The sequence below is a fragment of the Falco biarmicus genome, chromosome 9 (assembly GCF_023638135.1).
Source record: "Falco biarmicus isolate bFalBia1 chromosome 9, bFalBia1.pri, whole genome shotgun sequence".
Lineage (NCBI taxonomy): Eukaryota > Metazoa > Chordata > Aves > Falconiformes > Falconidae > Falco > Falco biarmicus.
Window position 1 is genome coordinate 41,383,136 of NC_079296.1, and position 10,951 is coordinate 41,394,086.

The following is a 10,951-nucleotide window of genomic DNA, read 5'->3' on the forward strand; positions in this document are numbered from 1 at the left end:
CTGGTAATCTCTGTGTCAGTTAATCTATCTATCTCTTTATATGTAAATTCCAGACCTGTTAAGAGGCTATGTGCAAAATATTTTCTGCTGATAATTGGAATTGAGCATAAAGGGGGTTTTTTTTATGAAGACTTTCTTTGCTTTTTTTTTTCTATATCTCTTCTCATCTAAGGAAAGTTATCAAAGAAATAAGACAACAAAAAAGTGTTTGTCAGAATTTTTACTACAAATATTTTCCCTCCATGATATTTAATAGGAAAACCACATTTAATTTTTCCTAAAGCAATGCATTCATTAATATGGGCTGGATTAAGGATGTAAAGAGTGAGTATGTTACCCTCAGGAGTCACATGATGATAGTCATGGGCTTGATACCGGAGACTGTAGGTAAACCCCTCCTTTCCATGGCAAGATTTCTTACCTGCTGCTTCCCTCAGTGGGAGGCAGCGCAGCAGTGTATTTGTATAATCCCCAGAAGGGCTGGATCCAGAGCCAGTTCCTGGCCTGAATTCTGTCCATTTCTAACCAAGCACAGTTCATCTATAGACATGAAAGCCAAGCAAACATGCAGGTAATAGGGAAAGCTGTATTTCAGCCTGCTTTACTCAGGGTGTGGAGCTTTACACCAATTTCACTGCTTTCTTAATTTATTTTTTTTTGTCTCCATCCCTGTTCAGGCAGTGGGGAAGTTTATTTTCTCAAAAGCAGCTTGACTTGTGGGGTCTCTCAGTTCCTTGTTAGCTGATGGAGTTACACAAAGTGGAAAACTCTCTGGGACTTTAAAATAATGGTGTGTGCTTCTTGAGAGGCATTTTCCATCACTTCTGTATTGGATTTCAGAAGCATTTTAGGTAACCGATCTATTTCTCATGGGTGCTCTTGTGGGTACTTTATTTCCATGTGCGTGGATTTCTTTCACAGGTCTGGTTTTGATGTCTGAATGAGACAGCTGAGGGGGCTGGGGGGAAACGTTATATAGGAAAGAAAATGCAAAAGTAAGAGTAATGATGTAGACAACTAAGATGCTTCCTCCATAGAATCTCACAGCTTTAATTTTTTTCGTGTCAGCATCCTTTAAACTGCATGGATTGGCATAGATTTTGAATAATATTCTTCATTCTCTGACTTCAAAACACTTCTTTAAAAGCCTTCAGCATTTTTTTCGGGTCTTCACAACTTTGCTGTGATATCTGATGGGGATGCCAGATGGCCCAAAGAGATAAACATCAAACAAGTAAAGTGTCCCTGCATCCAGCCCTTTGATGGTCTCTGAGGTGACAGCTCGCTGGAGATTGACATCATAGAAATACTTGCACAGCACTTTCTCCGACTTGTGCCGAGATTCAGGTCCAGAGCACCTGTCCACACTCTGCAGTTCCATCCAGACCTGATCTTCTTCAATCCTTTTCTTGTACACACAGTACTTGCTCTCCTCTTGTGTTCCTAGCCAGGCAATGGTGACAGAGTTGCAGGTCCTCAGTTTACTGAAGGACTTGATTTTTAAGCTCTCTGGTAGAAGTGGGAATAAGGGCTTTTGGAAATGAGGGGACACCTGTACTTTCACAGAAGAGTTAGATTCCTCTGTGGACCTCAGCTGCACCAAATATGTGTCCAGCAGCTTCCCCTTCAGTGAGAAATACCTCAGCCCTGAGATGTTTTCTGATGCCACTGTTTTACCGTTCTTTGTTATGTGAACCCGCACTTGGCCACGACACAACTGAAATGTGAATTGTATTCTCTTGTGCCTCGCCTGGTACTGCAGACTGTAGGATTTCTGGTTTTTCCCATCCAGCACAACCTGAATAATTTTCCCATCTTTCATCTCCATCACCTTAGGTTCAGGTTCTTCCAGGGTCCTTGCAAATGTCCCAGTATAAGCAGCGCTGGCATTTGTGAGGAGATTGACAACAAAAACGTCAAAGTAATACTGAGTGCTGGGACTGAGACTGGGCACCGTGTAAGTGTTCTTGGTACCCATGCATATCTGCCTGACTTCCCCACTACTCACTTTGTTGATGATGCTTAACTCGCTGTTGGACAATATCATCACCTGCTGCGGTTCAAGAAGGTAAGGAGAGAGAGACAAAGCTAACGTAGATGGCAGTTTCATTCCAGAGGACCTGATTGCTGTCTCAGCAGCACATAAGCTCTTATAGTTGTGCTTTTCATTAACTAGAAGACAGTACTGGATGTTTTCTCTATGTTGCAAGACAGAAGGGCTGTGTTTCCAGGTCAGAGTCACTGTTGTATGCCCGATGCCAATGACATCTATGCGTGGATCCATTGGAAGTTCTGGATAGAGGTGCCCAGATGTTGTGTCAGTTGTTAAGTATACGGTAATGTGTGTGTCTCGCTCAGTGGATAAGAACTCTAGCATGTAAAGGGCAGAATGAGAAGACATACCCATGTAAGTCTCTACAGAATTTCCCTTATAGTTAAAAATGGTGGACACCACGCTTGGAGCCTTCTGAGACTTTGAGATGTCTTGTGTGGCATGATCACCTGCAGGCAAAAACCAGACTTGTAACTTCAGTTTTAACAGATGTGAAATAAAGCACATCACATTGGTTTTGTTGTTCATATGTCAGGGAACTGCCTATTTTCTTCCAGAAAACAGTAACTATAACTAAAAATACTTTTTACTACTGGCAATTTATTAAAATAAATTTTAAGTAGCTTTTATTTTAGCAGTGAAATTGTAAAATTATGTTTTCAGAAAGGCTATAATTATAAAACCCCAACTGGCAAAAGCTTGAAGTGTATCGTGCTCAATGTCTGTGCAATGTTCTTCTTCCTGTGGCTGTCTCTTTGGGTGCTTTAACTTCAAGGAGACTCATACTTTCTATGAAAGAAGTTTCCTTTGGCTTGGTTTTCTGCCATTGTCTGCTATGAAGAGGGAAAATTTATCACTTGAAAGGAACATCATTTGAACTCCTCGGTCAGGTGTACCTGCCTGACTTGTTAAAGGCTGCTTTCATATTTTAATTTGAAGAATTAATTCAAAAAACTATGAAAGAGAATGGAATTTCCTTTTAGGCTAAAGGTAGCATAATGCCCACTGCCATGGTAGATGGTATTCCTAGAAAAATAAATGGCTAAATCTTCTCCGCATCACTGTGGGGAGCAAAATGACCAGTTTAAGTGGCCTAAGCCACAGAAAAAGAGCTGAGGCAGCAGAGGGAGGTCTGGGCCAGTACAAACAGCTTATGAAGCTGATCTGCGTTTGTGGAGCCCTGAAGACCCAGCATTGTTCCCAAGCGTTAACCATAGGTTTAGACTACTTTTGCATGTAATCTTTAATTTACTTGAGTTGATGGCAAAATTGCTTGGGCTCCCTTGTTTCGCCCATGGCGACAGGGATGTCCTCTTCAGCCCATGGCAGTTTACAGGAGAGGGAAGCATGAGATGTTTAAGCTTGTGGGGAATTTCCTGTAACACAGCTCCTTATGAGTAACTTACGCGTCCTTTGTCTCTGCTTCGGGAGATTAAAGGTCTTACCTCGTGCTGCTTTTCCAAGGAAACTTGCTGAAGCCTTGTGCACAAGTATGCTCCATTCAATGGGAACATCACAAGGGGTCACTGTTATTGTGAAAGGTGCGAGGGCGTTGCCTTCCTCCAAAACAAAGTAATACCTGTAGATGTGGATGGAAAACAGAAGGAGAGTGTCAGGAAAGTCAAGTCTGCCTGACACTCCTTGTAATCAGCCATTCCGATGAGGGCCACGCCACTGCGAGTAGGAATAACTGTTCCCTGTTGAGGTGCATCAACACAAGGGGATGGTGAATGTCTGAAATCTTCAGCTGTGGGAAGAATACCTGCTGTGTTTTTTTCTTTTCTAATCCACAAATATTTGCTGGAAGTTTTATCTGCTTACCACAGAGAATATTTGTCCCACTGATTTTTAACACACTTCAGGTGAGTTATCATATCTCAGTATGTATATCTCTGGTTATTTTGGATGATGGATATGATTAAACTGACTGCCTTCTAGATAACCATCCGTTGGCTAACTCTGGGGAATTTTGTGTGCTTTTCCCCAGGATTTCTTGACTGGAGTTCAGTGAAAGCTCTTAGAGCCTATCCTCCCTCAGATGTGCTTGCATACCTAGGCCTTCCTGGGAGTCAGATGAAGTGGATGCAACAGAATGTCTTTAGCCAGTCCTCACCATTACCAGGTGTCAATGGCAGTTTCATCCAGGCCAGTTCTAAGCCTTTGCGACAGAGGCTCCTGTGCATGAGCAGTACAAAGTGACATCAGTCTGCTCCGTCAGGGCTCTCTTACTCCATTGGTCTTCTGTTTGTCTGTTGTTTTGGTGTATGCAGACTGTATACAGCCACAGAAATGTTTGCACCTGGGTCATTCACTCTGCAGTTACATGGAGGCAGTTCAAGGGTTTTTTTAATTAGCGGGACGAGCATAGTCATTATGGATAGACCACATCAGCCTAGAGGTCTGGCTTGCTTTCAGGATATAACTCCTGGGCCAGAGTCAAGCTTCAGTGGAAACGGTTCCACATTCTTGAGTCTTTTACTTTAAGCCAAAACTCATCACCTCTTGGTTTTCTGTTTGGATGTCTCCAGGGTTCATAAGGTACTTACCTGATGCTAAACTAGAGGGGGTTTTGCTTCCTAATTGCAATCTTAGAGCATACAAAACCTGACTTTTCTCTGACATTTCCATACCCGTTTTCCTTTAGCAAGAAGAGCTCCTAGTTTTGCTCTTGTGAACATCGTCACATTATATAACATGTGCCACGTTCCAGCTTCTTTCTGTGCAATGCATATTGAGACTGAACCATCTGGCTCACCCTCTGCTCCATGAGCACTCGGCTTGGGTATATGTCAAAATCTGTACGTGTTGGTCACTGTCCAGAGTGGAGTCTGATTAAACTCTTGAAGCGCATCTCTTCCCAAACAAGCAGATTGGCCTTTGCTACCCAAGATGCAGTGCTAGTTGTTGTAATATCTAGATCACCTACGTATCTAGATATGGTAGAAAACTTTGCAGATTTTTGGGGGAAGACAAGGACCTGTGGAATTTCTGCATGCAAAGCACTTTTGATCTTAGCAAGCTTTAGTGCCGTTCGACAAAACCATTTCCAGCATGCAGGACACTGGCAGAAGTTTTTCTGATAAGAAGTCTGTGCAGATAGTCTATTGACTTTTGGGGCTAGTTCATTTGTTAGGTAACTTTTCCTGTATTTAACAGAGAATGTAGGGTGGCCGATGTGCCTCTGCAGTTTTGAAGCTGGGCTATTTATGTGACACAACTTGTTTGCTGTTGGCGCCCGGCTGTTCTGTACCAGCTCTGCTGCTTTTCTGACAAACACCACAGAAAGCTGCCTGAAACAAACACGTGCACCTACACCTCATCTCAGAGGCTCATTCCAGGTTCTGGGCAATGTAATGACGCTTGAGCTTGACAGCAATGGGGCATTTTTCTGGAAATTCAGTGTACACTGATGAAGCTGTGCAGGTGCATGGCAATTCCTGTAGCGTGTAGCTACCAGTGTCATAGGGAAGTACCTGAGGAGTGACCGATTTGCTCTTACCTTTTAGGTATATCTTTCAGCAGGTGAACTGTAGTTTCCTTGCCATCAGCAAGTATCAGGGAGTGGTAGAAATTGAAGAGATTGGTCTTGAAGCTCTGCTGGGAACTGGTGGTGGGTGCTTTTATGGAATGACACAAGCAAGCCACCGTGAGAAGATGGAGAGGCAGAGAAAACCAGAACCAGGACATCTTCAGTACTGCAAAGTGAGATGACAAAAGTGAATGGAAGCTGCTGCCTTGGGGGAGAAAATAATCAGTGACCCTCTCTGTGGCTTTCCTGATATTTATCATAATCACAGCAAGCCAGGCATTCAAACAGTGCCAGTCTCCATTTTGCTAAATTGCTTAAAGCCCACGAAAACAATATTTCTCAGAGGATCTATCTGCAAAGATTTAATGGCACAGGCTGCTATGAAGTCTTTTATTATAGAAAAATATAAATGTAGCACAAGTGCAATATCACAAGACAGTTATAAAAACCCCACACCCTTTTGGTGCTGACAAAATGAGTGCAGAATTACACTTTAAATAATGTTACATTTAAATATTTTCCTGGTTTATAGGGTTCATTTGCTAAATTTCAAGGCTGGGTTATTTGTAATGGAACTGTCACTTTCAAACTCACAGGAGGTCCCTATATCCCACACTGCTTCTGCTGTTCTGTCAGAGATCACTTCATTTTTACGTCACCCGTTGTGACTGTAGGTATGTGTAGAGAAGAGGGGCAGAGTAACTTAGAGCAGTAGGATGCTGTTTGATGAAAAATGGAGGATCCTGGATAAGAACCCCTAAACTGATACCTAAGAGATATTAAGCTCTTTGTGTATCTCATTTGGAGAAAGGCTTTGTTACTTTCTCCAGGGCAGCTGGATAATAATTAAATATTTTTATTATTTAAATATTAAATATTTTCATTATTCATTTTAATTTTTATTATTTAAATATTAAATAAATAAATATTAAATATTTTAAATTATTTAAATATTAAATAAATAATTCTGATATTTTTTATTGCCCATCCCTTTCACACCTGCATTACTTCCAGCCCATCTCAGCATTTGCTGTTCATTGGAACCGTAACATCTCTATTGTACTGACTCTGAAAAGAGATTTGTTAAATATCACGTATGCCTCTTCCTTTTGTCAGGACACTTTATTATCAGCTTTGAGTCTATAAAAGACATGTACACACACAGTCCCAAAAATCATCTCTGCAAATGCTGACATTATTTAAATCGTGCTGTGTACTTGAGCATAGAGCTACACGGATAGGAGACTCCAGTTAGGACAAGAAATTTTGACAGTACACTACTATGTGAGGTTATTGTTTATCCTTATAACTTCTTTTGTGTCTGCCACATCCAGTTTCAGAAAGAGAGGAAAGTACAAAGGTAGAAAGGGCATAAAAGGGAGAAGGAAAGGCATAGATCTTTAATACAGGTGCCAGCTGTAGCTCAGGGATTTGGAAAGCAGAGGGAGCTCTGTGAGCAAGATCCCTTTTTTGAGGCAAAAGTAGCTTATTGCATCTTAAAAGCAGCAAGGAGTAAAGATCCCAGTTAAATCTGATTATTGGCTGATGATAAAAGAGAACACAAAAGACAAAGGTTCAGTCCTTTGTAATTTTCACCCATTTCTGAGATCAGCCCTTCTCTCATGGTGGCTGCAACTGTGCGGAAGATCTCAGGCAGTCAAAATATCTACATTTCAGTGGACCTGCTCTCCACTACAACTGAAATGACTTTATAAAAAGACCAGTTTCTTTATAAATTCACTTCAAACGTGCATATTTAAACATAGTATTGAATACATCTGTAGATTTTTGTGTTCAAAATTTGCTTTAATCTGTGATTCCCAAAGTAAAACCCATCTTCAGTATCAGTGAGATGATTATTGAAATTGTCACTACTGGGTCATCTGAATGTCCTACTTAACATCCTAATAAAGTTAGGATATTCTCTTTCTCTTTGTAATGTTTCTAGCACCTGGCTGAATGCAAGATTAAACAACCATCTGAAAAGTTGAAAGAATAGTTAAGATTACTATATCAATTCCGTTTTTAATGTTCTTATAACAGAGCTGTCCTTATGACTGAGTCACTTCTTTGCCACTTTGTTATTCTTGTAGTCTATTTATAGCTTACAGATTCAAAATATAACCCTAAATATTTTGTTTTACCTCTGACAGTGGGATCTGTGTTGCTCTGTGCTTCGTAGAGGATTATAAACAAACAGACAAAAAAGTATTTCTGCCGCTTAAATGAGAGGATCTTGCAAACCGCATTGATACCATGGCAGCTCAGCTTCTCTTGTCCAGGAAAACAAACAAACCAAGCGACCAAACAGCCTATAATCAGCTTATCCCAAAAAGAACATCATTCTGAAGGCTGATTTCGCTCCATTACACAAGCAGTATACTCCCAGAGTCTTGGAAATACGTTACACAAAAAATACTGTGCTTACCTATTGTGTTCCTGGCCAGATGATCCCCACACCACTTGCTTCCTTTGCCGAAAAAGCATAAAATAAAACAACACAGACTTTTCAGATCTCTGTAGACAGATGAAAACCAAAACTCTGCAACCAGTTTAACAGGATAGAACCGATTTTTCCATATGGCTCCTGAACAGACATAGTAACTTAAAATGCTTGCAGTCTTGCAAGAAAAGAAAAAAACAATTCAGAGAGTTTTGGTATTTTCTTAAGTTGGATGTTTTCAAAGGTTATTTTAAACTTGCGTTGTTTTGAAATCTTCAAAATCCTGACCGTTGCTCCTTCAGTTCTAGAGTCCCTTCTGGAGGGCTGCGAAGCCCGGTCGGGTGTGCTGCCTCCAGCCAGCAGGACTTTATTCCCGCACAGAGCGTCAGCCAGACTGTTGGAGCAGCCTAATCCCAGCGGTGGCTGGCCAGAGAGCAGGTCTTTGACAGAAATGCACAGTGAGGAGGAGGGGGTGAGACGGGGAGAGCAAACACTGTTAACCCTTCTTAGCCCTTAATACAAGCCAGCCAGGGCACACCGGGCTCTTTCAGAAAACTAGTTTTGCATTAGCGGCTTGATGGCCCTTCCATGGAGCATCTGATCTCCTTGCCCACAGTACGGCAGAAGTTTCGGGTCGTTTCAGGTGTACCGTGGTTCTGGTGGGTTTTTTATAGCCCAACAGGTGCTGACTGGCCTACAGAAAGACGGGAAGGCAGGAAAGCTGCAAAGGAGGGAACACTGCATTTTTTTAAGCAGGCTGGAGTTAGCAACCCTTTGAAGACGGTTAAGAATCTACTGAATAGAGCTCAGCAGATTTCTTGGCTTGCGGAGGCTGCGTAAGAAACTCCCAAAGCGTGTGGGCTGGGGGAATGTTTCTGGTGTGGAAGTGCCATGGCTGAGGGAGCGGGCGGGAAAGGGGCGCGTGGGAAATGGCTCGCAGCGAGCGCAAACAGCCGCTGCCGCGGCTGGGGTGGCAAGGCAGCTGTAGCAAAGCCATGGTCCTGAAAGGCCTGCTCCTCTGAGTGGGAGCCGTGCGTGGCCGGCATTCGTGCACTGCTTGTACTTCTCGGCCTCTTGGCCTAAGGCGCTGGGAAAGGAGCCCTGGGATCGTCCCGGCAGGGATGTCCGCGCAGCTTCTCCGAGCCTGCTCAGGCAGGCGAGCCCCAGAAAGCCGCGTGAGCTACTAGGAGGGCACTTTGCAGGGGGCACAGACAGAGTGTAATAGGGAGGCCAGGCCCTTTATTTATTGTAAATAACGTCTCTTGCTCAGTTTTTGAAGAGAGCGACTTGCAGTAAGCCTTTGCCACTGCCTCGCTGGATTTGAAGATGCATTATTTAAGCCTTCCAAAGACTAAAAGTTTGCTAAGAGGAGGGGCAGGTGAGGGAGCAGTGGAAAGAGGCTTCAACATTCTGCATGGCATATCCTTATGAAAACATAAATTTGCTCATCAACTGATGTAACGGAGAGAAATATTTACAGTGTGTTTATTATCACTGCGGAAGATAGTGGGAATAATTATGATGTTGTTTATCAAATGTTTGGTAGAAATTTATTTGCAGAAAAGTTTTGTTGAGCAACTGGCCTTTTAAAAAAGGGACAGCATGTGGGAACGGTGATATGATCATGGAATTGGCACTGGGGAGCTAGGAGGGGATGCTGCAAGGTGTTTGCTAGGCAATGTGAGTACCCAACAAAAGTAGGGTAAATAGCAAACAGGATCTTTCATACAAATTCTCATTCTGGTGTGAAATCAGAACCGGTAATGTCTAGGTAACAGACATGGGAAATAATGAAAATATAAGCACCTAGCTAGAAGCAAACCATTCCTGTAATGGAAGAGAAGCATAAGAAAAAGGCGCTGTGAAGCCCAGTAAGCTCCCAGAGCAGCCCCAAAAGAGGGAAATGTAGGTTAGGTGAGGTGCAGCAAAAAATGTGCACTGAAAGCAGGCATGAGAAAGAAGATACTGGCCGTAATACAAGTGCAGGGACTGCAGTGTGGTTTTGCGGAGATTTGGAGGAACTCGTGTGGGTAGAAGTAGGGAGAATTGTAAGGAAGTAGCCAGTGTTGTCAAGTAGGAAGATCTTCAGGCAGGGCTCAGGAGCAGGTGTCACTCATGTCTGGTAAAATCCCTAGTTGATACAGTCATAGCGGACAGTTTGTTACCGAAAGGATGGACTCACTGCCTCACCCTCCCCAAACCTCCCCACTGCCATCAAGACAAGCCATTACCCAGGGCAAAATTCAGCTTCCAGGGAAGGCAATGGGAATCTTTCCATTAGCCATCATTTCAGCTGTGTTAAGCCAAATGCCTGAAGGAGCACTCTGTCTCCCGCTGGATAGGATGTCAGGTGAAAGAGGCTGACAAGATGGTTGAAGTATGGAAGTAGTCCAGTTCCTCTCAAAACAATTTCTCGCATAGTTCCCACATGTGCGTGCTTACATGCTTTGCTGGAGCAGGAAGCGTGTGTGAAAATTTAGAGGTTCACTGAAGCAGTATCAAAGGAAAAAACAGTATTCTTTATGGACAAAGTTAAGAGCTAAATCCATGACTCGTACAGCTTGACTGAACTCAGTGGAGTTACAACAGGGATAAATCAAACCCTTGATTTGGCACAAAATTGATACAACAGAACTCTCACTAGAAAAATGTAGTCTGTAGCGAGCAGGCTCTGCTGCACCTCAGAGCTGAGTCAGTGACATCAGGAGGGCTGCTCAGAGATCCTGCTTCTGTCCCAGCCCTGCTGGCCACCGACACCTGTCACAAATGCGAGAGATGACCACCTTTGACACCAGAGACTTGATTTATACTCTGTTATGCAGTAGCTCTGCTAGAAGATCAGTAACGGTGAAAACAAAGGAACTTTGTTGAAATGGGAGCAAGAAGTCAGACCATCAGGGATTTAGCTTGAATCTCTTCAAAGGCG

The 10,951-nt window shown here is 42.8% G+C and overlaps 1 protein-coding gene across 1 annotated transcript; it reads right to left on the minus strand.

The window, feature by feature from the left end:
* Positions 1 to 205: 205 nt before the first annotated feature.
* Positions 206 to 8,467, minus strand: LOC130155632 (protein NDNF-like). Its single transcript, XM_056353099.1, has 4 exons — positions 8,011 to 8,467; positions 5,553 to 5,748; positions 3,499 to 3,632; positions 206 to 2,502 (listed from the first exon to the last, which is right to left on the minus strand). Exons 2-4 carry the CDS (start codon positions 5,738 to 5,740, stop codon positions 1,151 to 1,153), a joined length of 1,674 nt encoding a protein of 557 aa, XP_056209074.1. The 5' UTR covers positions 5,741 to 5,748; positions 8,011 to 8,467; the 3' UTR covers positions 206 to 1,150.
* Positions 8,468 to 10,951: the final 2,484 nt, after the last annotated feature.

Coding starts and splice junctions, on each gene's coding strand:
- LOC130155632 (XM_056353099.1), bottom strand. CDS start 5,740: ATGTCCTGGTTCTGGTTTTCTCTGCCTCTCCATCTTCTCACGGTGGCT. Junction 3,633..5,552: donor CTGAAAGATATACCTAAAAG/GTAAGAGCAAAT, acceptor CCACATCTACAG/GTATTACTTTGTTTTGGAGG. Junction 2,503..3,498: donor CCTTGGAAAAGCAGCACGAG/GTAAGACCTTTA, acceptor TTTTGCCTGCAG/GTGATCATGCCACACAAGAC.